This window comes from Chionomys nivalis, chromosome 1 (genome assembly GCF_950005125.1).
Source record: "Chionomys nivalis chromosome 1, mChiNiv1.1, whole genome shotgun sequence".
Lineage (NCBI taxonomy): Eukaryota > Metazoa > Chordata > Mammalia > Rodentia > Cricetidae > Chionomys > Chionomys nivalis.
The window spans coordinates 77,833,458-77,860,790 of record NC_080086.1 but is presented as its reverse complement, the minus strand read 5'-3'; the positions used below and the strand labels follow the sequence as shown (position 1 = coordinate 77,860,790).

General features: G+C 44.1%; 1 protein-coding gene across 1 annotated transcript in view; it reads right to left on the bottom strand.

The window, feature by feature from the left end:
* The window catches only part of Dnah6 (dynein axonemal heavy chain 6), a 194,201-nt gene that overhangs the window by 36,503 nt on the left and 130,365 nt on the right, over positions 1-27,333 (bottom strand). The window contains exons 55-62 of the mRNA XM_057768879.1: positions 27,038-27,163; positions 24,163-24,327; positions 23,141-23,208; positions 18,901-19,081; positions 17,176-17,355; positions 13,284-13,517; positions 6,424-6,559; positions 1,864-2,006 (exon numbers count right to left, since the gene is read on the bottom strand). Of these exons, the coding sequence (XP_057624862.1) occupies positions 1,864-2,006; positions 6,424-6,559; positions 13,284-13,517; positions 17,176-17,355; positions 18,901-19,081; positions 23,141-23,208; positions 24,163-24,327; positions 27,038-27,163 (1,233 nt within the window). The remainder of the gene's footprint in view (positions 1-1,863; positions 2,007-6,423; positions 6,560-13,283; positions 13,518-17,175; positions 17,356-18,900; positions 19,082-23,140; positions 23,209-24,162; positions 24,328-27,037; positions 27,164-27,333) is intronic.

Here is a 27,333-nt window from a genome sequence, read left to right as displayed (position 1 = left end):
TGCTTAAATTAGCAATATGTCTAATGTACAGTCAAAATAAAGCTTATGCATAAAGATTAGTTGATTTCTCTCATATGTCTATCTTTATTAAAAACGCTTCTTTTGAAAGCTAGGGAAATGACTCGGGGATTAAAAGCGCTGGCTGCTCTTGCAGAGGACCTGGGTTCAGTTCTTAGCACCTACATGGTTCCAAAGGATCCAGTGACTTCTTCTGACCTTGGCAGGTAGCAGGCATGCACATGGTGCACACAAGTATGTGCAGGCAAAACACTGATACACATAAGATAAATGTATGTTTTTAAGTAAAACTTCTTTTCCCCTTGAGAAACAAACACGCAGCTGCATAAACAGACTGTGTATCTTACAACATTTCTCACATTGAGGATTTTCTAGTCACAGTAGCTTAGTCACCAAAGCTCTTCTTTCTGTGGGACTGATGCCTTCTCAGCACCACGCATTTTGCCAGCTTTCCCCTGCTAGCCACTGCCCCATTTTCCTCGAGGCCTTCCCATATACTTCAGCGCGTCCCTTCCCAAAGTGCTCCAGCCACTCTGCCACCATCCACGGTGACACATGGCAAGCTCAGGGTGATGTGCACATTCAATATCCTAAACCCAGAGTTCCTTGTCCTGTAAGTCCAGGGCATCTTATCTCCTCTCAGGTAGCTGTGGGGATGGCCAACCTGAGATAATGACCATTGTCCAATGTCATCTGTTCATAACAAAGCCTCCCTTTTATGCTTCCTTTTCCTAGAAGACTCTTAGCCATGCTTTCAGTGATGTTGTAGCTGGTACACTTCCTCTGCAGTCATCTGTGTCCCACGCCAGTCCCAAACCCATTTTCCCACAGAGATAGGGCAACACAACGTCAGTAGTTTCCAGCTAATTCCAGTGAGTTCTCCCTACTGTATCCTTCTCCCGCCCCCTTCTCTCCTACAAAGAACGGCTTCCGTTTCTATTTGGTGCCTCCTGAAACTCACTGTGAGGGTTCTTAGCAGGTGATATTGGTCCTTTATTACCAGCAAAATTGGGATCACATCTGCGCATATGGAAACGAACCCTCAGCATGCATTGTTGCCTCGCCGCAGGGAAACTGCAAGCCTTACTGTTTCCCATGATGCTTCTCTCCGCTTTCTACCTGCTTCTGTGACTCCCCATTTTCCTTCCCTGAAAGCAGGGCTCCACATATCATCCTTTGCCATGGGAATTCCTATTGTACTAAATATTAGCCTCCCCGTCACAATAACCTCTGCGGCTTCATTTTCCTCCTCTGTATTCTAACACACACTTCTCCCTGGAGTTTCTAGGCAGCCATCCACTCTGACAGTTGGCGACACTGACAGCTCACAGCCATCTTTCTCTACCTCACACATTTATTCTTTCCCTTTGGCTTAGCTTTTGACACAAACAGCTCCACCGGCACTGGGGCAGAACCCGGGAGCCACAGCAGTTCCTCATCACTTCCCTGCTCTCTCGACAATCTGCTACTTCTGTCTTAACTCGGATATCTGGGATCTCTCCCACAGACTACTTTAGTAGGTTTCAAACAGGTCTGCAGACTATGGTTTTGTGCCCATTTAATGCCTCCTCCCCATTAGTGCGAAGATTCATTCCCTGCCAAAACCTTCCAATAGACCCCAGTCCTACCTGTGAGAAGGCGGACCTTCCCTAATAGCCGACAGGAGGTGACCAGTTTCTCAGCTGGCAAGGAAAACACACTCTACTAAAACAATCTTTTTATTTTTAAAGTCGCTCCCAAACTTGGCTGTTGTTAGCCACAAGTAAACGTACGACTCACAACTAGCTGAGAATCTTGGGTAGAAATGTTATGATGTTATCCTTTAATTTAAAAATGATGACCCACCTTTTCTTCTTTGCAGCATTTAATAAGAATTAGCTTATGGAAAGAGCTGAAGTCTGAACCCCAAATCCGGTCCTTTCCCTCTTCCTGTTTTGATTTAATATAGCCTTCCCAATTCTGTGGGTTAATATAAGTCTCAAAAGATCCTGCAAAGACAATTTTAAAAGATGCTTTTTTAAAAAAATAGAGCAGTTTTGACTACGAAATTAAATAAACACATGTTGCTAGTTAAAAGAAGGTACCTACGCTTACTGCCAGATTTTAAAAAATACAACTGTGAACACATTAACCGCTCCCCTACTCAAACTAGTGAGAAAGCAAAAAATTTAAAATGAGACCACAAAGCAAAATCCAACAGCAAAACACCTACAACCCCCCCCCAAAAATTCATCAAGAGGTTAAAAATAAAGGAATGTATGGAGATATTATACTAAATAATGGTGAAATTGGAAATGATTAGAGTAACAGCAGGTAAAACAAAACTAAAATAATAATTAAATGAGGCAATAGGTCAAGTTCTACTAATCAAATATAAATTATATAATAAAAGGACAACAAAAGTAACACATACATTAGATAATAACATAAAATCTATCAAGCAGCACCTGTTGGGGCAGTAGGAAAAGCAGAAAAGAATACAACAATGTTAAGAAATAGCATACAGAGGGCTGGAGAGGTGGCTCAGGGGTTAAGGACATTGGCTGCTCTTTCAGAGGACCCAAGTTTAATTCCTGGCTCCTGCGTGGTGGCTCACAACCACCCTTAACTCCTGACCTCTGTGGACACCACACATACACATGGAATACAGACATACAGGCAAGTAGAACACCAATAAGCATAAAAATAAATACATCGAAAAAGAAATTTTAAAAACTAGCATAGAGCTGCTAGCCTTCCGCAGAAGAATATTGACTCTGGTATATGTGATTTGACTGAGATAAATACTGTATGAATACACTGACATGACTACTACATGCCCAATACACAGAGTGCACTGTTCCCCCCACAGCACTCCAGCTATGCGATAGTCCCAAGAAATGAGGGTTAGGATGCTAGTTAGCTTTTAAAAAAGGTTTATTTTTTGATTTGTGTGTGTGTATCTGCATACACATGGACAGGTGCCCATAGAGGCCAGAGGAGCGCATCCTGGAGCTGGATTGCTGGGTGTAACTTCTGAGGGCCTAATAGCGGCAAAGAGCCAAGGATACTTCAAAACTGAGTGTCCCTTATGGTAGTGGTGCTGGGTGAAGAGTTCCACTTCTGCAGAACTAGTGACCTCTGTAGGGAGCAGAGGTGACTGCAGGCTGTGCCAGCACAGGGCTCAAGTCACAGCAACGCTTCTCAGCTCAACGTTGTTGCATGTGTGTGAGCAGCAGCGGAGAGAACCTGTCATGGCAGAGCCAATCCAATCCAGTTCGAACCCAAACAAACCCAGAGCACACAGAAGACTCCCGCCGGGGTTCTCATTTATATCTAATTTCTAGTGCTTTGGCATATTTAAACATTGGAGGTTTTATTTTTAAAGACTAATTTGTTTTTATTTTATATATTAATATAAGATGTTTATTATTTGGTAACTTCATATTTGCATGAAAGATATGTTAATTGTCTCTGGTTCCTCACCATAACTCTTCCCAGATCCACCCCACTTTTCCCTCTACTTTTATTTTTATTTCTGTGTATGTGTGTGTCTATGTGTGCTGGTGCCCAGAGAGGTCAGGAGAGGCCTCTGGAGTTACGGGTGGGTACTGAAAAAGTGAATCCAGACCTCCTGCAAGACCAGGAATCTCTCAAGCACTGAGCCATCTCTCCAGCCCCTGCATATTCAAAGTAATTTCTCTCAGCTAATAAAATCTATTAGTTGATCTACTTGAAATCCACAAAAGGCTATAAGTTGATATAATTATGAAGACTGAGTTAAGGGTGACAATGAGATTAGTGACTAAATATTACCAGTGAAGACCCAAATCTCACTTTTGGAGCATAAATCTATTATAAATAGAAACTTCAACAGTCTTCTACAGTTTTAGTTCAGTGGACAGGGCTAACACTTTACTGTCTTATTATTTTATCTAGAAGCAATGGAGCACTCCCAGAATTACCTTGCCTGTCAACCCAACTCCTTCCTTCTTTCTCTGTCTGCACTCAGTCTCATCTAGTCCTCTGTCTCGAGTCCATCCCTAACTGTCCATCTTTGGGCTTCTCTGATGAGCAGATTTCATGTGGGATTCTGTAATAGCCTCTCGGTAGCTCACTAACCGGTGTACTATATATAAATGCAATGCATATTTCAAGCTATCATCGAATAGCATTTTTTGGTAGTCTTTATTTGGAAGTCAAATGAGAATATTAGGATCCCAGAAATTCTGGTCCACATAGACTCCACACCAGCACACTTGCTGGTGTGGTTAGCTAGATAAATAGTAATGTTAGAAGTATGAACTTCATGTCAGGGCAGAAGAAACTAAGATGATTTGTGGACGACCCATTTGGAAGTCAAGAAGGGAAAAAGAAAATCTCCGCAAGATGAGACAGTAACACCAAATTCAGGCTGGTCGCTCCTCCAGCTCACTAATGCGGACATTCCGGACCAGGTGTGTCCTCGAGAGCTCTGAGCATTGTGGGGTGCTCAGCAGCATTCTGGGTCTCCTCCCACCAGACACCTGCAGCACCACCCCAGTGCAGCAACGATAATATCTCTGGATGTTACCAAATATCCTCTCGGGGCTAAAAATTTTCACCAGTTTGGAAAACAGAAATAGATCAATAACTGAAATAACTACAATGAACTAAAACCTGCCTGTTAATAAAGAGAGGCTCTTACATGCCTCCCAACAGCACCCACCAAAGATATACCTGAGCCATCAAATGACACCCCAGACTAAGAAGAAATAGAGTACAGAAATATAGAAATGAAGGTTTGTCAAGAGAAACTTACATTACAAAAGAGATTTCTTTCTTTCTTTCTTTCTTTCTTTCTTTCTTTCTTTCTTTCTTTCTTTCTTTTTTTTTTTTTGAGACAAGGTTTCTCTGAGTAGCTTTTGAGCCTGTCCAGGAACTCATTTTGTAGACCAGGCTGGCCTTGAACTCACAGAGATTCACCTCTGCCTCGCAAGTGCTGGAATTAAAGGTGTGCGCCACCACCGCCCGACACAAAAGAGATTTTTAAGGGCTGAAGAGGTGGTTCAGCAGTTAAGAGCTCTATCTGCTCAAAGACCCTAGTTCTGCATGCAACGCCAGCGCTAGAATATCAGGCGCCCTCTTCTGAGCTCCTCAGTACTCCCACACATAGACAATATACATAAAGAAAAACAACTTAAAATAGATTTTAAGTAAAAAGTATTATTCAGAGTAAAGAGAAATATTATAAAAAAGAATTTATTTACTTCACATAAAATAACTTAATTTGCATAGAATAGCGTAATCTTATAAGATGTAGTAAAAACCCAGAAAAGCTACCAACAGAAATCGCCCATTGCCTGGTGCCCTTCGGCACACGTCCCTCAGAACCCGACGGGATGAGTGTGAAACTACCAGTGAAGTGAGTGGCGGAGAACGCTGGAGCTGAACACCACATACAGATCTTGCCTCCAATAAATGAGATGCACAGAACATTTTCCATACATAGCACATGCGTCAAGCTGCCAAAATGTCTAAAGAATCACAAAGAATTAATCTTAAAGCAAAAGATAATTTTCATTTTATAACGAGTTGATCCAAAAAATAAGGCCCCTGAATATTAATTGCTTTTGAACTACAAAAAGCAGTTTTAGAATGGAAAGAGCACATTTAAGACATATGGGGAAGAAAATGCTACAGATCAGAGCTGTTGTTGCCTGCGGCTAAAGTGAAAGGCACTGGGAAGCAGCGGGAAGGATTCTGCGGTGTGGGTACTGTCCCATTTCTCAAGGCAGTGCTGGTTTCTGAGTGTGTAAGCGTGTGACGTCAAGAGGCACTTCTGGCTTCTCAGAGTACATGCCATCCTTTAAAAACAGTTTAAAGATCTATGGAACGCAGCTAAAGTGCCTTAAAGGCGACAAAACCGGCTGGGGAGATGGCTCAGTGGGCAGAGAGCCTACTGTGAAGCATGAAGACCCAGGTTCGAATCCCCAGCACCCATGCAAAAGCCAGGCATTGATGTTCTTGCCCTGTAACTTTAGTGATGGACAGTGGAGGCAGGTGGATCTCTGGCCAATCAGTCCAGAGGAAATGGTTAACTTCAGGCTCAGTGAGAGACCCTGTCTCAAAAAATAAAAGGTGGAGAAGTGATAGAAGAAAGACATCTGATACTAGCTCTGGCTTCCATAGCTGCCCGGCTGCATGGACAAGTACCTCCTCTGACCACACACACACACACACACACACACACACACACTGTAAAATAGCCATGAAATATTCACAACTAATAGGTGGAGCACTCAATTCAAGATGTTGTAAAAGCAATTAACTTATAATTTTTTGGCAAAAAGTATGACATTGGAGAAAGGGTGAATGCATGAATTAAGGTCAGGAATCAGGAGTCCATTTACCCCTCCCCCATCAACAGTACACTTTGTCCCTTACCTATGCGCACGGAAATGGGATGTAACAGGATACTTTTTGTAAGTCCTTCAAACACTGGAAATGTTTCTTCTAAGTCACAGCATGAATACCACATTTGAAGAGGCAGCCAGGAAGCTTCCGGCTTAGGAGGGCGCTCCTACAGGGAGACAGGACGGGGCAGAGTTTACAGAGACAACCATGATAGCATGCTCTTGTAGTTTGTCTAGGCAAAAAGAAGCTGTAACAGCATTCTGGAAACAGCCATTCTTGGGGCGGGGAGCGAGCTTGTGGGTACGGGCACCTATGCAAGAATGAGGACCTGAGTTCAGATTCCAGCGGCCATGTTAGATGGCTCACAACCACCTGTAACTTCAGTTTCAGGGGATCTGAAACTTCTGGACTTGGTAAGCACTTATGTTGTCCCCCAACATACATATAATTTAAAAGAAAAACTATTAAGAACACATACACATGTACACACATGCATGCATGCACACACACACGCACGCATGCAGTGCACACACACACACACACACTTTAGCTGTGATGAGCATATATGGAGTTATTTCAGATATTCCTAGAAATCTCTGTGTAGTGCTTCACAACAATATTTTGTGAAGCACTACATAAGGCTGAACTGTTTTTCAAAAGAGAGATAACTATGATCTCAGATAACTACTTCTAAACAGATGCCTGAGGTTTTGAACTATGTTTTCAACCAGCTTGTTGCATACAAATCATACACCATCCAATTGAACTGTTTAAAGCAGGTAATCCAGTGGCTCTCATGTTCCTAATGCTGTGACCCTCACGTTGTGGTCACCCCTGATCATAAAATTGTTTCATTGCTACTTCATAACTGTAATTTTGCTACTGTTATGAATCATAATTAAATATCTACTATGCAGGGTATCTGATATGAGATCTCCAAAGGGGTCTCAAACTACAGGATGAGAACTGCTGATATAACCTTTTGAATATTAACAGAGGAGTGGTACTGTTCTACAGGCAGTTTTAGAAGACTTAATTCCCTAAATATTAGACTGTACACAGACATACTCCAGGAGACATCTCAAGTTAATTCCATTGTCGTACAAGGTGGATAATGCAATTAAATGTTCCACTGAGTTTCGTGTTTACTATGGAACATGGAATTATTTTACACTATATTGTAGTCTATTCCATATGCAACATGTAGCATTATGTCTAAAAATGCATGTACCTAAATTCAAAACATCATTGCTAAAATTTGCTGATGATCATCTGAACCTTTGCTGATTTGCGATGTCTTCACAGGTCGGGGTTGGTGGCTGCTGACTGTTCACCGTGGTGGCTGTGGCAATTTCTTAAATCAGTGCGAATCTTGCCTCTTCCTTCCACAACAGACTTCTCTGCAGCTTAAGACACTGCTGGCGGCATCTCACCCACAGCAGAACAGCTTTCAAAGCTGGAGTCGGTTTTCTCAAATCCTTCTCATTCAAGTAAATGTGTGTGAGTTTGTTTTATTTTTATTATTTGTTTATGTTTATCTCTTTGTGTGTGTGACATGTGTAGCGGTGCCTTCAGAGGTTCTCTCTGAAGATGGAGAGGTGCTCTCATCCATTGAGCCATCTCTCCTGTTCGTTGTGTGATACTTTAAAGCCCTTATTATTTCCACAACCTTCAAAACATCTTCACCAGAAGTGCTTCCTTCTCAAGAACTCACACCCTTGGTCTGTAAGAAGTAACGGGTTTCATCATGAGATTAGAGCAAATCAGTCACTCTCTCCAACTCCCCAGACACTTCTAATTCCAGCTCTCTGGCTTTCTAAAAATGACATCTCTACTTCCTTCCTGTACAGAAGTCTGGATCCCCTCAAAGCCATCCATGAGAGTTGAAGAACTCACTCTACATTCCTGTTAACCTCTCTGTTAAACCGTGGATAGTCAGAATGGTGTCCTGATGTTGAGTCCTTTCCAGAGCTTTTCAGTTCCGTTTGCCCAGATCTCTAGAAGAATCATTTTCTTTGGCAGATGTCCTCATGAGATATGCTTCTAACATAGCAGGACTTGAGAATCAATTGCTCCTGCTCCACTGGGCCGTAGAGGGGGATATTGTTCCAGAAAGCATGGAGACAACATTGACCTTACACATCCTCATGAGAGTTCTTGAATGACCATGAAGACCATCTACCAGAGTGGGATCTGTTTGCTCTGCTGAGCTGTAGATCTTAGCAGTGGGTTCGAGATGTTTAGTGATTGTGTTGTATACAGATATGCCACTTAAGATTTGCTTTTATTTTTATTTATGTTTTTATATGCACCCATGCATGTGGGTACCTACAGAAGCCAGAAGAAGGTGTTGGATCCTCTGGAGTCAGAGTTATGGCAGTTGCGAGCCACCTAACATATGTGCTGAGAACTGAACTCAGGTCCCTCGCTCGGCAAGGCAGCAAGTGTTCTTAACCATCAAGGCCTCTTTCCAAGCCCAAGATGTGCTACTCACCAGGCTCCAATTCCATTTAGCACAGGGGAGGATTTTTTTTACTGTCATTCGCTCTTTTCAATTCTTAAAACATTTTTTAAAAAATTATTTTGTACCATGTGCAAGAAGAGTGTTTTGCCCACATGTATATATGTGCACCACATGTATGCAGTGCCCACAGAGGCCAGGGGAGGGTGCTATATCCCCTGGAACTGGAGTTAGGCATGTAGATGCTGGGAACTGAACCTAGGTGCTTTGCCAGAGTTGTCGGTGCTCTTAATCTCTGAGTCATCTTTCTAGCTTTAGTATCATTATTAAGTCTCTAGGATTCGAGAGTCAGTCTGTCTTCCAAAGCTTTGAAGCAAGCACTGGCTTCCCCTTTTCTAGCCATGGGAGTCTTAGAAGGCATCTTCTTCCAGCTGTCTATGTTGGGAATCTGTTGCTCAGAGAGGCTTCTTTGTTTCTGGTTCCAAACTTTTCTTCTGCATCTTCGCTACCCCTCTCTGCCTCCATAGACTTAGAGAATTGGGCCTTGCTCTGTGTCAGGCTCTGGACTGAGGGGATGCAGTGGTTGGATCTGCATCAGGCTCTGGATGGAGGGGATGCAGTGGTTGGATCTGCATCAGGCTCTGGATGGAGGGGATGCTGTGGTTGGATGTGCATCAGGCTCTGGATGGAGGGGATGCAGTGGCTGGATCTGCATCAGGCTCTGGATGGAGGGGATGCAGTGGTTGGATCTGCGTCAGGCTCTGGATGGAGGGGATGCAGTGGCTGGGTCTGTGTTAGGCCCTGGATGGACGGGATGCAGGGGCTGGATCTGCATCACGCTCTGGGTGGAGGGGATGCAGTGGCTGGGTCTGTGTCAGGCTCTGGATGGAGGGGATGCAGTGGTTGGATCTGTATCAGGCTCTGGACTGAGGGGATGCAGTGGTTGGATCTGCATCACTCTCTGGATGGAGGGGATGCAGTGGCTGGATCTGCTCTGTATGGAGAGGATGTTGTGACTGAATCCATCTTCTTTTTATCATTCATATGCTTGCTGGAGTGTGTTGCTTTTAATTTCCTTCAAGAGGCCAGTGTGGTGACACAAGAATTTAGCACAACCACTACTGAGACAGAGGCAGATAGATCTCTGTGAGTTTGAGGTCTACTCAGTGAGTTCCAGGATGGCCAAAGATACATAAAAGAGGGACCCTGCCTCAAAAACAAAACAAAACCCCATCAAAACCCCCAAACCAAACCAAACAAAGACCCACCCAACAACATCAACAAAATGTCTTCAGGAGCCTTCCCTTTGCTCTCGCAGCTCCACTCACTGCCTGGCGGAAGAGCTGGGCTTCTTCAACCTTAATTGTTTTTTACTTTAGATTCCAATAGAGATGCTCATGAGAGGTCACTGCATGACTATTAGTTGGCCAAGTTCCTTTTCAAAGTGTTTTATTTTATGTGTACAAGTGTTTGATTCATGTATGTATGTACACCATGTGCATGTCTGGTACCCAAGGAGGTCAGAAGAGAGCAGTGGATTCCCTGGAACTGGAGTTACAGGCACTTGTGAGCCACCGTGTGGATGCTGCGACAGAGCCTGGACCCTCAGCAGAGCAGCCCGTGCTCTCAACAGTCAAGTCATCTCTCCAGTTGCCAATTCAGCTATTCACTTAGGATTACAATTTTAAGTTAGGTTGCAAACTAATGGGTTTCCTTATGGGATTTTTATACAAAGGTCCCATTATACTTTGTTCTAACTTGTCCCTTCCTGCAGCATCTTCTCCCAATTCCTCCTGCACCCTTTTGCTGGTAATTAGCCTAGTTTTCAATTCTCCCAATTCAGGGAATAGGGAGTCCCAAGAAAAGAGAGAAAGAGCGAGGTTAGTTGGTTGGTTGAACAGTGAGAAAACACACATTTAAGGTCACTGCTTCATTGAGTGTGGCTTGTGGCACCCCAAAACAATTATAACAGTAGCACTGAAAATCTCTGAGCACAGATATAATAATATTGATAACTTGAAATACTGATAGAATGACCAGTGTGTAACCCAGAATCATGAAGTAAGCCCATGTTATTGGATAACGGCCTGTAGATGATCTGGAAGTAAAACACATGGCTGCAGAGCCCAGGAACCAAGGACTAGAAAACGAGGTTTGCATGGGCCCCTTGCTATTTCTCCCTATACTCCCTTCCATCCAGTCCTAAGAAATACTAAATTTGATTAGTGCAAATTTTCTCACAGACAATGTTTCATACCTGGGTATTAATTTCTTGTATTATTCCAGAAAATCTATTGTATCTTGTAAGGTAGCAAAACCCATGTAACACAAGATAAAAATGAAAATTATAGCTTAAATCCCAGCACTTGGGAGGCAGATGCAGGCAGATTTCTGTGAGTTTGAGGCCAGCCTGGTCTACAAGAGCTAGTTCCAGGACAGGATCCAAAGTTACACAGAGAAATCCTGTCTCAAAAAAACCAAAAATAAATAAATAAATAAATAAATAAATAAAATAAAAAATAAAAAAAGAAAAAAGAAAAGAAAGAAAAAATATTAGAGTTAAAATATACAGGTAAATAGGCAATGGTAAAAAATTTATCTCCAAACATATTTTAAAAGTTTAAAATTGCATTTATTTATTTATCATGTGTGCATGGATGTGGGTGCACATATGCCAGAGGAAAATTTGTGGGAGTCATTTCTTTCTTTATATCCTGTGGGTCTTGGGGCTGAACTCAGGTCATCAGGCCTGGCAGCAGGCACCTTTAACCTACGCGCCCCAGCTCACTGCTCACTGTCCTGTGAAAGGGAAAATATTCACCTTTCATTTTACTTTCTTTTTTAATCAGAGAAGGAAAATTTCAATTAAAAAAAAAAACTCCTGAGAATTTTCTAAAGAGGATTTCTGTGTGTTCTTTCTGTGTTCATTCTAAAGAGGATTCTGTGCGACAGGGTCTTACTATGTAGCTCTGGCTAACCTGGAACTTGTTATGTAGATCAGATTGGCTTTGAACTCACTGTGATCCACCGCCTCTGCACCCATCCTTTACCAAGCCTGGTCATTAACTGATTAATTATTTTTTTTTGATTTCTGGGTGTTTTTAAATCTTTGAATTTGGTGGATTTTTAAATCCACCAAAAACCTCTTTTGAAAATACATGCTGCTCATGAGGAACACCAGCAAATAAGCAACGGAAGAGACATGGGCTGCGGAGACTTAGACACGCCTGAAGCAGTCCCTCTCAAGCATTAACGCATTCTGGAAAGTTCTTTAGTCTCCCTGTGAGACAGTTAATATTTTCTGTTTTGTTTTTTTAAAGATTGTCTAGAAGACAATCCCTTGGGGTGGAGAGATAGGTAGATGTAAGCTATCAAATGTGAGTGCCGGGAGGCCAGCCTGGTCCTCTGGAGCAGTCGCAAGCTCTTTTGGTTACTGAGCCATCTCTCCAGTTTCCCAGATAATTAATTTCCTAGCTCACTGGCTACTCCAGCTGTTTCTGAGGGGAGGACAACGCTGCACACAAGGCAAAATGTTAACCCCATTCTACAGCCAGCTGGTGGCCCTGCTGAGCTGTGACCGGGCCTCCTAGCTGTGCAGCACTGTGGGGTGACTGTGAGCTGTGGTTTGGATGTGAAAGACCCCTCACAGGCTCCTGTGTTTGAACAGCGGGTCTCTAGTTGATGGCACTTTGGATAAGGTTGTGGAAGCTGCAGGAGGCGAAGTCTTGCTGGAAGAAGCGGGGTGACTGAGGGGTAGGTCTTGAGGTTTAATTGCCTGGCTCAACTTTTTTTAAGTTTAGACAAAGGACACGACCAAACCTGAATTCTCCACTTCTCTTCCTTTGCATGTTTTTTTTTTTTTTTTTTTTTTTTTGTCTTCCGTTTCTGCTGTTTGTAGCTAGTGGCCTCTTGGTAGCTTAGTTGTTGCATGTGTCTGATCTCTGTTCCTGGTGTCTGTCCTTAACACGAAGGACTTTGTTCTGTGTTTATTAGACAGCACAGAAAACATGGTTTGAGAAGAGATGAGGGATACTTTTAAAAAAAAAAAAACAAAACAAAACGAAACAGCAATTTTTAGCAGAGTTTTACAAGGGAAGAATTCACTAACTGACTCCCAGGGCTCCAAATCAAACAGAAGTTATCACCTGTTTCCACGTGTTGCTTCCGGCCTTTATGCTGGCCCCACTTCCAGTCCTAGCTCTCCTTCCCGACTGTGCACCGTGTGAGCACAGGCTTGCTGCTCTGCTGTCCTGCCATACCCCCCCATGATAGCCCCGCCCTCTGCTGCCATCCCCCCCCATAGCCCCGCCCACTGCCGAGCTCCAGTGGACTCTTCCTTCCTCAGGTTGCTTCCGGTCAGCTATCTGGTCACAACAGTGAGAAAGGGAGTGTGCGCTAACAGGTGGGAGGATTTCACCCTCTCGGCTACCTTCTCCATTCCTGCAGCGCCGCGGAGGAAGAAATTCCACTCAGGCTCAGTCAGCTGCCCTTGCTGGCGCATGATCTCAACGCAGAGCATGAAGCTGTAGATGAGCTTGTGCTGCTCGAAAAGCCCCCGGGAAACATTGGTGTATGCAGTGAGCAGGGTCTGCTGCAGGAGGATGGTCAGGCGGTACTGCAGATCGTCGGCCTTCTCGGAAGTTTCGATCGTTGTGTTGAACAGCTGAGGAAGAAAGAAGGCTTTGACTAATCCTCTGTGGAGCAAAAACCCTTGTTCCTCCTGTCTGCCCCCATTTTTACATTCAGTGAGCAATATGGTAGGCTAACACATTGGGAAAAAAAAATCTAGAATGGATCTCAACTTGCTGAGATTTGTGTTCTGCCCCATTAAGACCACTAGAGAAAAATCCGGCTCCTTTTGTCCTATTTCCAGGTGTTTCCATTTGCACAGGAATTGTGTGACTGCTGCGGATGAGTGGAAATGGTCTCCTGACTCGAAGAGACTCAAGAAGGGCTGTACAGTGCACAGCCCCACGGAGGACAGAGGGTGGAGAGCTTCAGCATGGCCTTCTGGAGGTCTGGATGTAGCTGCAGAGAGGCAAGGTCGGGTAAGTGGCCTACAAGCTTACCAGGCGGAAGAAACAACTGACCGCCCCTCCCGTGCTCTCTTCCCTCAGGTCGAACTATCCTGAGCAACTCACTAGACCTCAGCCTGAGTGCAGTGCGTGTCACTCAGGGCTGGACCCAGAAACCCGGCCTGTGATCTTTGTGCCTTTGCTTCAGGGAGATGCTCTCTTGGCACCCACCCCATTTTCTTTTAAAAAGATGGCCAAGGCCTTGGAGTGCCATTGACCACGAAGCTGTGTAGCTGGAGGATCACATTCACATGAGGGCTAGTCTAACTACTAATAGAAACCACAGGAAGAGACTCCCCACATCTTGCCATATGTTCCTGATGGAAACCATAAACCAGGAAAGCTAGAAAGTGTTAATTAAATTAGAAGAAAATCAAAAGAGGGGGAATTGTAAACAAAATGTACCATTCCCCCCCCTAAAGAGTTAAATAAAACAAAATGCCATTTAAAAAAAAAAAACCACTGGAAAGAAATTTCAATTCCTCCAGGGCCAGCACTTCTTGAAATCAAATATGTGCACAAGATTACACTTTCTGCTCCAAATCACTTCTGCTTCTCAGTTGTGACTCTTTAAATTATCCAACCAAGGAAGAATGTGGCGACTTGCAGTGAGGCAAGAACCCCTCTGCGTTAGGAGTTAGGACCCAGAGGGACTCCTGCCAGGTGAGTGGGCACAGCTACGCACTGTTCTGAAGAAGGAAACCTCTTGCCTTGCTAAGCCACTTTGGACAGTGTGGTTATTTTCTCGAGATAGTAGACCCACTTCTTAGAGGGGTCAATGACCCAGCCATGTGAGGATGTCGTTACAGGTGCACAGCCCGGCAAGCTCGCAGAGGTGTGTGGAAGGCCTTTCCGGGGAAGGTGGCATTTTGCCTGGTAGGCAGGGTGCTCTAGATAGTAGAGAGAGTGCAGTCGGCACATGAACAAGTGAGTCTAGCAGACTGCGTCAGTTGGCTGCCGTGACCCAAGGAGTCAGGTACTTCTGTCCTTCTCACTGTGAGCCATGCAGAAGGCGGCGAGGTCTTTGTTGTACTGTCATGAGGGTGAGTGTGGAGGATTGGAAAAGTGAGGTACGCTAACTGCTCCACATAGAAAAGGGGACAATATACGCTGTGAACTGGTAGGGGATGGGGAGAAAATAGAGGAAGATTGAGAACACACAGCAGAAGATGGGGGGATGATCAAGTCTAGCTAAGGTTTAACCTGAAGCCCGTAAATGTCAACATTGCACTCTTCCATTGGGTTCCTCCTTAAATGAGTAGTTGCTAATTGCTGTTGCTATAAAAGCAAAAGCTGGGGGCAGCTGTGAGGATATGGATATGCTAAGTGGTCCCTCTCTAGTCACCTTTATACTAGCTTTATGAACCCCATGATATGCTATATATCGTAAGTATGCATAAGAATATTTATTTGCTGACTTTTTTTTTGCCTTTTTCCACTGAAGCTTTTGTATGTATAAAAAGTGCATATTGAGCATACTCACATCCACACTATTTTTATAATTTTTTAGCTAAAATTCTTAACTTTTCCCCACCCTCTAACTGTTTAGTTTTTACATAAAAGAGACAACATAGACCTGACAGGAGGAGCAGGGAGGTGGAAGACTGGGCTAGTGAGGTACTCATGGAGTGAGCTTTCTGTTCCCCTGAAGTCTTCAGTGAACACAACAGAGCTGGCTGAAGCTCTGTGACTTAAGATACTGAGCGTGGCTATAGAGACAGTGCGGCATCCGATCAGCCTTCCTCAGGAGAGATCAGGTGAGAGTCAGGTGTGAACGCGAGGCAAGAGAGACTGAAGTAAAACAGAAACAGAGCAAAGAAAAGTGAATCCTCTAAATCAAAGGCACCAGGAAGATGGTGCAAAAAACATTCTGGGGAGGGGTGGGGGAGACACAGGAGCCAGCTTCGCTAAGGTCAGTGCCAAGCCCTCTGCAGCGTAAAGAGAACAAAGTATGGGGGTGAATATGTACAAAGTAGAAAGAGATTATTTTTCATTTTCATGTGTGTGGTGTGTTTGTGCATTTGTGTGTGTGTGTGATGTTTATGAACACTTTGTGGGTGTGAACTCGTGCACATATGTGTACATGCATGTGGAGACCTGAGGTTGATGCTGGGACCACCATCCCCAGTCACTCTTCCACTTACTAATTAAGACAGGGTCTCCCAATCAAATCCAGCAGTCACTGATAGGGCTAGTGTTGCTAGCCAGCTTGCTCTGGGGATCCCCTGTCTCTGCCTTCTGAGGCTGGAATTATAGTTAGGTACATCTAGCATTTGCTCTAGTCTTCATTATTGAGCAGAATGCACTTTAACTATTGCTACCTTCCCAATGCTGAGACCCTTTAATACGATTCCCCAAGTTGTGGTGACCCAATCATAAATTTTTTGTTGCTACTTCATAACTGTAATTTTGCTACTGTTATGAAACATAACGTAAGTATCTGTGTTTACTGATGGTCTTAGGCCACCCCCGTGAAAGGGTTGTTTGGTCCTCCAGAGCAGTCGTGACCCACAGGTTGAAAACCAATGTGTTAAAGAGATTCTTACAACAAAGGTGGGCAGGCCAGAGGGAAAACTAGCAAGCTGAGGAAGCAGAAAGGGAACTGGGCCTTGCCAAGCTCCGCCCTCCTCTTCCCCTACAGCACTCTGTTGTAATATGAATGGCGGCCTAAGTTCCTGGGGCCAGGCCGCACGAACGGCAGGCAGCGGGCTGTGTCCTGCCACCCAGCTAGCTTTACCCGAAATAATTACACGGAAACTGTATTTTTTTAAACACTGCTTGGCCCATTAGCTCCAGCCTCTTATTGGCTAGCTCTTACATATTGATCTAACCCATTTTTAATATTCTGTGTAGCACCACGAGCTGGCTTACCAGGAAAGATCTTAACCTGCGTCTGTCTGGAGTGGGAGAATCATGGCGACTGCCTGACTCGGCTTTCTTTCTCTCAGCACTCTGTTCTGTCTACTCCACCTACCTAATTTTCTGTCCTATCAAAGGCCAAGCAGTTTCTTTATTAATTAACCAATGAAAGCAACAGATAGACAGATGACCCACCTCCATCAGCACTCTGCACTCACTGGGCACTGGACTCCTTAGGTGACCTGGTAGATGGGACTATTCTAGAACTCTGTGCCTGCACCCCAAGTCCTGGAGGATTTTACCCCTAAACTTGATTCATGGCTTGTCAAAGGCAACAAATGACCCCCACCCACTTTCAAAGGGGACTCAAGACAACAAGGCAATCACCTGTTTAAAATACTTGAGTGAATACTGATACATGGGATCGATTTCTGAGAGGCTAGCGATGACGAAGTACATCACGGAGCCCCGTGTGGCCACTGGGCGGTACTTCTCTCGAGCTATGTTGATCATCATCTCCGTGGACTCTGCCTCCTTCAGCCTGGTTTTAATGGCGCCCGAAGTGATCTGGATAAACACACAACAAGTTTTTAGAGATCTGTTTCTGAAAAGTAGTGGGGATTTCGGAATGCATCCAGTCCAGTCTAAGAAAGAAAAAAGGTTAAATCCAGGCTGTGGTGGTGCACGCCTTTAATTCTAGCACTCAGGAGGCAGAGGCAGGCGAATCTCTGAGTTTGAAGCCAGGCTAGTCTACAGAGCAAGATCCAGGATTACACAATCCTTTCTCGGAAGACAAACAAACAAACAGAAATAAAGATGGAGTGAGTTAGTAATTATGCTAAGGGGACATTAAAGTAAAGGTGTGGTGAAAGAGGCTCTGGACCCGGGCACCTTCTTCTGACTGAGCTGACCCTGGCTCCTTGCAATTAGGAAACAGAAGTCATGAGGAGGGCCTGGGGTGGGGCCCAGCTTAGAATTCTCGATGTGCAGAGACTCAGTTCTGCAAGGGCTCTTGGCAAGTGCTTGCCGCTGGACTAGTAGTGAGGCCAGGAGCAGCTTTTTAACATCAACCAAATAAAAGATCATGAAACATGCTCCTATGTGTTCAAGGCTCAGTTTTTCCCTACTAAACCGCTCTGTCTCTCTGAAGCAATGAGAATCACTTTATGGGCTGGGCTCTTTGCGCACACTTCTGAAAACACTGGTTACATTTGTGAAATAACACTCCAGGATCATGAGCTACGTACACCTCAGCAGTAGCCACGGGGTTCTATTGACACCAGCGGTGTGTGTGAACACCCTGCCTGATGCTTAGAGAAGAGGTAATAGGGTGAGCTGCTCACAGAGTCCCACTGCACAGAACTCATCTACCTAAGGAAGGGGTAAGACACAGGCCCTATAACTATGGCTTCAGGTAAGCATTCAGGTAAGCAGTAGCAAGGCTGTGATAGAGGCTTGGGAGGAGGAGACTGATGCCAGCTGGTGCCACTAGGTAGACTTCCTAGAGGAAGTGACAGTGACTTTCCATTTGTATGCTGTCCTGGTTCTTCACAATTTTTTTTTTAAATGTTGAATAGACAAGAGGGTCAGTAGCCTACAGTTTCCATGCTATTATTTGATGGAGAGGCCTGAGAGCTAGGCATACTTTGTGTGTCCCCAGAAACTTACAGATGGCCCACTCTTGCTCTGAAGATCATGTAGGGCACTCAGATTTTATTTTATGTGTATGGGTGTTTTGCCTGTGTGTGTATCTGTGCACCACCTGGGCGCAGTGCTGGCAGACGCCAGAAGAGGGCACTGGATCCCCTGGAACAGGAGGTACAGATGGCTGTTAGACACAATGTGGGTGCTGCAATTCAAACCTGGGTCCTTTGGAATGGCAGGTCCACCAGAGAGCCACCCAGGCTCCTAAACTATGACTTTTGAAGCCATACATTTCTTGTTTTGAGACAGAGTTTCCTTACATAATCCAGGCTACTCTGTAATTCACTACAGTCCAGGTAGGCATGCAATTTTTAATGCTCCTGTCTCAGACTCTTGAGTGCTGGCACAGGTCTGCACTGTCATGGATGGAGGAACGCGTTCTCTGTGAACACTAAGACTGTCACTTGCCTTTGAGTCCTGGAGCGTATCAATGAGTTCTTCGTTATCTAGAATATTCCCTTCAGACGTAAAGAGCAATTTCAGGATTTTGTCTTCAATGGATTTCAGCTGGTTTTTGTCACTATTGATCCTCACAATGAGCTTGATTCGCTGTTCCTCCAACTCAGGTTTTTCAAGCCGCACCACATCACTAGATCCGAAGTTGAAAGAGCTGGATTAGAACTTGGTTAGCTCCCTAAGTCACCGCTGGTTCAGCTCCCTAAGTCACTGCTGTTCCTTCCCTGTGTGTAGCTGTTCTGTTTGAGTATTCTGTATCCAGGCATTGGGAGTGCTGTGCATCTGAGTCTGAAAGCACAATGTCCCTGGTTGCTGGGTTGGCATGATGGCTCTTCAGAGAACTGCATGCCAATCATATATTTATTTAAATATGTATCTATTTATTTGGTGTGTGTATATGTGTGTGTGTGTGTTTGTGTGCGTATGTGTGTGTGCACGTATGCACGCAGGTGGAGGACAAATGATAACCTGTGGTGGTGTTCCTCAGTAATGCTACCTAACCTATTTTGAGAGTGCCCCATTGGCCTGCAGCTCACCCATTAGGTTAGGTTGGCTGACTGAATGCCTCTAGTCATCTGCCTCTCTCTACCTTCCCAGTGCTGGGATAAAACCATGAGCCACCACACCTGGCTTTTCATGTGAGTTCTGGAAATTTAACTGAGGTTGCAGGGGCCCTAGAGATGGCTTAGCAGGTAAAGGCTCTTGGTACCATGGCTGATGACTTGAGCTCAATTCCTAGAACCCACATTAGGAAAAGAGATTACTAAAGCTGACAGGTGATTCTCTGACTTCTACACATGCTTCATGGTCTGGTGCATAAGCTACTCCATGCTAAATAATAAACAAGCAAACAAATGTAAAAACTGATTGCAGGTCCCCATGCTTGTCCATCAGGCACTCTATGGACTGAGCTGTCTCCCAGGCTGGAAGGTCAGAGATACACGTTCTCTACCATTCTTCTCACAGCATCTGCTCACTAGGAGGGAACCAGTTTACCACTCCAATCAGTCAGCTTCATTCACTAATGCTCATCTATGCCAGGTCAAAAAGAGGAAGCAGAACATTTTAGACAGGAGTCAGAAAAGGTGAACATGGGAGGTTATGAAACCTTACCATCTCAAAGAAGCAATTCTTTTATATAAATAGTTCATGAATTTATTCTTATCATAAAACAACAGATGAAAAGATAGAAGTTCTATTTTGTCAGCTCCATCACTGTATCTGATGCCCCCCTTAGGAGTAACCATGGTTTAAAAGGCATCCTTCTGAAGCCCTTCCTCTGGGCCACTGTGATGGCTCAGCAGTTAAAGGTGCCTGCTGCTGAGCCTGGAAACTTCTGTTCAATCCCTGAGAGCGATGTGGTGGAGGGAGAGCATCAACTCCTGTGGTTGTCCTTTGAGTGGCGGTGTAAGGGTGTACACAAACATTCATCCACAATAGATAAAGTAATAAAATAAAAAGTGCTGTATATAATAATAGAAATATACAACACGATAGACATAAAGAATAATAATAATAAATCTTTAGCTGTGTGACTATATGTGCATAGACATAGAATAAGTTCAATGATATAGAGCTAAAATAATTCTACAGGTAGTTCTTACAGTTGATCACATTGAAAAAAGACCTGTTTAGTGGGAAATTTGATAATAACAGACAGATCTTTTCTTGAGATTTATTTTATTATTTGCTTTTCTTTTTTTTTGTTTTTTGTTTTTTTTTTTTTTTTGTTTTTTGTTTTTTGTTTTTTCGAGACAGGGTTTCTCTGTGGTTTTGGAGCCTGTCCTGGAACTAGCTCTTGTAGACCAGGCTGGTCTCGAACTCACAGAGATCCGCCTGCCTCTGCCTCCCAAGTGCTGGGATTAAAGGCGTGCGCCACCACCGCACGGCATTATTTGCTTTTCTTTGTCAAAACTTCTAAACAACGGCTAGAAAGGCGGCTCAGTGGTTAAGAGTGCATACTACTCTTGCAGAAGATCCGAGTTTCATTCCCAGTACTTTCAGTGGGTGGCTTTTAACCCTTTGTAACTCCACCTCCGTGGGATCTGATGCTATCTTTTGGCTTCTGAAGGCACCTGCACTCAAGTACAGATACACAGAGACAAACACACATGCATATGAACTGGATGTCAACTAGTAGAAGAATGAAAATAGATCCATATCTATCACCATACACAAAACTCAAGTCCAAATGGATTAAAGACCTCAATATAAATCCGACCACACTGAACCTGATAGACGAGAAAGTGGGAAGTAGTCTGCAACACATGGGCACAGGAGACCACTTCCTATGTATAACTCCAGTAGCACAGACAAGAACAACAACAGTGAATAAATGGGACCTCCTGAAACTGAGAATCTTCTGTAAAGCAAAGGACACTGTCATTAAGACAAAAAGGCATCCTACTGAATGGGAGAAGATCTTCACCAACCCCGCATCAGACAAAGGTCTGATCTCCAAAATATATAAAAAACTCAAGAAACTGGACATGAAAATTCTAATTAACCCAATTAAAAAATGGGTTACTAAACTGAAAAGAGAATTCTCAGCAGACGAAGTTCAAATGGCCAAAAGACACTCGAGGTCATGTTCAGCCTCCTTAGTGATCGGGGGGAATGCAAATCAAAACAACTTTGAGATACCATCTTACACCTGTCAGAATGGCTAAAATCAAAAACACCAATGATAGCCTTTGCTGGAGAGGATGTGGAGCAACGGGAACACTCATCCATTGCTGGTGGGAATGCAAACTTGTGCAACCACTTTGGAAAGCAGTGTGGCTATTTCTCAGGAAATTGGGAATAAATCTACCTCAGGATCCAGCAATACCACTCTTGGGAATATACCCAAGAGATGCCCAATTATACTACAAAAGCATTTGTTCAACTATGTTCATAGCAGTATTATTTATAATTGCCAGATCCTGGAAACAACTTAGATGCCCCTCAATGGAAGAATGGATAAAGAAAGTGTGGACTATATACACATTAGAGTACTACTCAGTGGTAAAAAACAATGAGATCTTGAATTTTGCATGCAAATGGATGGAAATAGAAAGCACTATCCTGAGTGAGATAACTCAGACCCAAAAAGATGAATATGGTATGTTCACTCATTAGTGGACTCTAGTCATAAACAAAGGACATTAAGCCTATAGTTCACAAGCCTAGAGAAGCCAAACAACAAGATGATCCCAAAGAAAAACATGTATAGATCCTCTTGGAAATTGAAAGCAAACAAGATTGCCAGGTAAAAGTTGGGAGCATGGGAGTGGGGATGGGGTAGGGTTGGGGGAAGGGGAGAGGGGGAGAGAAATGGGAAAAGGGAAAGACTGGAGAGTGCTTGCGGGAGAAGGAGGGTGGAGATGGAGGAAGGGCGGATATAGGAGCAGGGAAGAAGATATCTACATTAAGGGAGCCATTTTAGGGTTGGCAAGAGACTTGGTTCTAGAGGGGATCCCAGGTGTCCATGGGGATGTCCCCATCTAGGTCCTTGGCAGCAGAGTAGAGGGTGCCTGAACTGGCCTTGCCCCACTATCACACTTATGATTATCTCGAATATCACCATAGAGTCTTGTCTGGCCACGGATGGAGATAGAGACAAAGTCCCTCATCAGAGCAATGGACTGAGCCCCCAAGGCCCAGTTGAAGAGCAGAAGGAGGGAGAAAATGAGAAAGGAAGTCTGGACCGCGAGGGGTTGGTCCACCCACTGAGACAGTGTGCCTGTTCTAGTGGGAGCTCACCAAATCCAGCTGGACCGGGACTGAATGAGCATGCGATCAAACTGGACTCTCTGAATGTGGCTGAAAATGGGGGCTGAGAAGCCATTGATAAAGGCACTGGGACTTGTTTCTACTGCATGTACTGGCTTTTTGGGACCCTAGTCTATTTGGATGCAAAGCTTCCTAGGCCTGGATGCGAGGGGGGCAGTGGTGGCTTGGACTTCCCACAGGGCAGGGTTCCCTGCCTTCTCTTAAGGAGGGAGGGGGAGGGAGGAGGGTGAGTGGGGGGGCGGGAATGGGAGGAGGGGAGGAAGTGTAAATTTTTGAATGGAAAAATAAATAATTAAAAAAAAAGAAATTAGTCAACCAAAAAATAAATAAATAAATCTCAAACCACCCTTCTAAACAAGACATTAGGAAACCCATGGACATCACCCAGCTTCCCAAACATACTCTCTCACCCGGTTACCTTAGCAGCTGATCCTCCAGACCCGATTTAGTTACAGTGAAATTGATGATGGTGACTTTGATGCACACCTGGAAGAGAAGCAGGGAGGACACGAATGCCTAAGCGCAGCTGGCATGATGTGATGGGCTTCCTTTATGGGACCAGGATCTCCGTTCTCCCGGAAGGGCGTCTCTAGTCTGATTACACACATGCCTACCCACACGCACCAAGAAGACCATGGCGTTCAAAAGTCAATGGCTTCAGAATTCCATTCATGATTTTCTCTGCCAATAGGAGTGGTAATCTTGCTTTTCCCCCCGCTTCCCCTCACTCAGGATCCTATGTGATAGCTTTAGGATCAATGAGCCAGAAAGGGATAGCAGCAGCATTTTAGAATCAACAAATTGGGTTTGAATTTCAGCTGCACCCTGCAGTGGTTGCATGGTTTTAGGCAAACCTTTTACCTCTGTTGGGTTTTCATTTTTGATAGTTATAAAGAATTCACAGGATATCTGTGGGGACTGGACAAGGTAATAAAATCAGTTACATATAGTGCCTTGCCCATGTCTGTTAAAAAGAAGCTTTATGGTAATAAAATGAGCTGCTTTACATCTTTCATTTCATCATAACATCTTTAGGGGTAACTATTAGTACACTCTCATAATATTCAGATTTCCCTTGAAAAAAAGCAAGGGCATGGGGCAGGCAGAAGGTAATACTTCTTGCCATTTCTAACAACAGTTACTGAAACTCTGGCCAGTGAATGATTCTCTAAATTCTCTAGAGTTTTCTAACAGTATTTGGGAGTACAGGACATGGACATGTGAGTGCTGTGAGACAGGTTGTTGTTCTGGGGACTGACTGGGTGGGGCATTGTGTCCTATTGAAGGAAAGGAGGGTGGCGGAGGGAGAGAAGGGGGAGCAGGAGAGGTTGTCAGCTGGTCCCTGCATGGGGGACCCCACCAAGCTCATTTCAGCGGCTCATCACACGTAACTCATCTGGGTGAAAGGTTCCAGCTCATACACTCGCGGCTCATACACACCTCAGGCAGGTAGTGTGGGTTCGGCATTTTCGTTGTCATATAGAACCTGAAGCTCTTGTCGTAATCAATGTCTGAATCTCCAAGGCGGATAAGTAGTCTTCCGCCACTGATGAAAGTTTGCTTTAAAAGAATGGGTTCCAGGGCCGGATCCAGGACTTCTCTGAGCTTAAAGATGGAAACGAACCATGAAAAAACAAAAAACAAAACAAAACAAAAAAAAAACAACAAAAAACAAATGGAAAATGGATGCCACCAATTTGACATTTAAGAGTCTCAGGATTGACTTTGAATAAGTACTTTCCCAGTGATCATGTATTTCCTAATACCCTTACATTACCTCTAACAGTGCGTGCTCTCTGATTAGTTATCACTTGCATAAGTGATTAAGAGCACACAAAGGGACTGCCTTTATTTAGAATGATCTCACATGCTACTCATCCCTATGAGAAATTATCTTAGCGAGGAACATGATGGCAAATGACTGCCGGGTGACCTCAGTGCCTACACACAAGTAGGTCTATGTGGTGATACCATTTTCTGCAACTTCCTTTTGATCTCAAAGAGACTAAACTTTTGATAGACCTTGTAGCCAAGTAAATAATCTGCCTTGATGTCATCTAAGATTGTACACTTAGTTGATGAGCTCCTGGTGTAATGAGAGACCCTGTTTCATAAACAAGACGTAGACTGATAGAGGAGGGCACCTGAGGTCAACCTCTGCCTGCCACATGCATGCACATGTGACCCACATCCTCCCCAGCCCCCACACGGAACCCTGAGAAAGACAAGACTGATTTCACACTGATAAGCGGACAGGGACCAAGTCTGAAAGGAGCACTGTAGCAAACACAGAGAGGATCCAACAATGAGCATCGTGGAGATGACGCCAAGCTCTGGAGAGCAGCGAAGGCCCGGCTGGAGCATCCCGTCCCTGTGGGGATACTGACTCCCAAGTGTGCTCTGCTATAGATAAAGGGCTCTCCTGCACAGGGGACAGCACTACAGAGGATTTTGTTCTCTGATGTGAAGGAGAAATGTCCTGAGACCTCTCATGTCTCAAAGTGAGCGCAGGGTTGAGAGCATAGCTTGAAGCTAACATAACTGTGCTGCAGTCTTCCAGAGACTTCCCTCTGTCACATGACTGGCAGGGTTCAAGACAGGGCCTGGGATTCATTCCAGCACCTTTTCTGTGTTGGTCAAAGATTGGATGCATTGAAGTTGTTCTACGTGGCTCCAATGGGGAGTATTGTAACTCTGTTTGGATTTTCTAAGCAGTTAAGATTGCTCAGATCGTTGAACCTCTTACTGCCTCAGTTTCTCATTAGAAGAATGGGATAATAATAGTAACTATCTGGTAAGGCTGAAGTAAGAATTAATAAATTAGGATAGTGAGAATCAGATTTTGACGGGTTCCCACAAATGTTAGGGATGACATGTTATTATCAGTCCTTGTTACAAGGGCTGCAGTGAAATTACCCCTGTCAATATCATTTCTGAGCACCTTTTGTGTTCTATCAGAGATACTTCTACATGGGATTTAAGTGGTCACAGCCCATGCTTTTATTTATTCCTTCTCTCTTTAAAAAATGGGATGGCAAATTAGGAAAGCAAAGTGTGGTCATTAGGCAATTGCATTCTGACAATAAAATTTGCTTTGAAGCAGAAGGTAGCTCTAGCTAATACCTGATCAAAATTAACCATAGAGGTTTTGGAGGACTGAGGAAAGATAGAGAGACAGTAAGTAGTAGGGCAGGGCTTAGAGAGGGTCTCAGCCCTTTTGGATGAAGGAAGGACAGAAATAGGTCACTGGTCACTTCTCCACCACTTCTCTGATCATTCAGGTTCTTATCCCAGTAGCTAACTCCCGAGTTTTTATTGAATTAGATAAACACATCAGACATCTTTTTTGTCAGAGTGTCTTATCCCAGCAAGAGGATGAAACTAGAACAGATCATATCCCTGCTCTTATTGGCTATCGCTGTATCCTGGTTGTTCTTTCAGAGCTTTTGCTCAAAAAGATCTCTTCCTCCCTCCCCTCACTTCTTTTCTTCTTTGTTTACTATCTTTGTCCCCAATGAGTCTATGTGCTATTGAGGACAGGGACTCTGTTAATATTGTTTGCAGTTTGCTCTCAGATGTCTGAGGAATGAGCAAACAATGCAAGCAACATTAGTCTTGGAGTGATAAATCTCACAGCAGAACATTTTACCTCAATGAACCATGCCCCCCTGCGGGCTGGGACTGTAGCTCAGTTGGCCAGCGTATGTGCCTAGCTTGCCCAAAGTCCCAGGTTCTAGCTCTAGCACTGGAGAAATGCGCTTTGATGGCACAATCTGTAATTCCAGCATTCAGGAGGTAGAGGCAAGCAGAGTGGACCAAGAGTTCAAGGTAACTTTTGGCTACATAATAAGTTTGAGACCAGGCTGTATATATGAGACTTGTCTCACAAAAGGTTCATTTTTATTAGTCATCAATTTAATCTGACCTTGCACCCAAACAGAAATAATGATTACATCTACTGGAATAGTTCATAGCTCAACATTAGTGTGTGGCATGTATGCAGACAGAGCTTCCTACTGTCATTACTGCTTTGAATTTTCCATCCTTGAAGGCCCACAGTGAGGCCTGGGAACGAGCAGTGTTGGAAACTAAAGACGCAGCTACAAAATAATGTGGTGAAACTTCCTTCAACTAACGGATTCCAGCTCATCTGAGAATGTTGTACTGTTTGAGTAGCAATTGGTTTGGCCAACTTGAAAATGGACTTGACTGGGGTCCTTCACATGTGCAGGTGTGGTCCATTGGCCTGAACAGACAGCATGCCAGACATTGGATAATAAGGAACTAACATGAGAGGGCAAAGCAAAACTCAAACCTCTTCCAGCAAGACAGGCAAACCCAGCCGGATAGAATTTTCTAGTATCCGTAAGAAATTGTTGTCTGTAAGCTTAATGACCTTTAGCCCACTCTTGCTCTCCTTGTTTCTTATCCAGCGGTTGGCCTGTGAGACAAAATGCACAGAAGGTCCTTACTTGTGAGTAAAACAAAAGTCACGGAAGGGGAAGTTTCTAGAATAAAGTTTAGAGATACTGTACGACTAAATTGGAGACATAAAAAACAAAACTCCAAACAAAGCAAAAATTCCTCTCCCCATGAAAACACCGCTTAAGT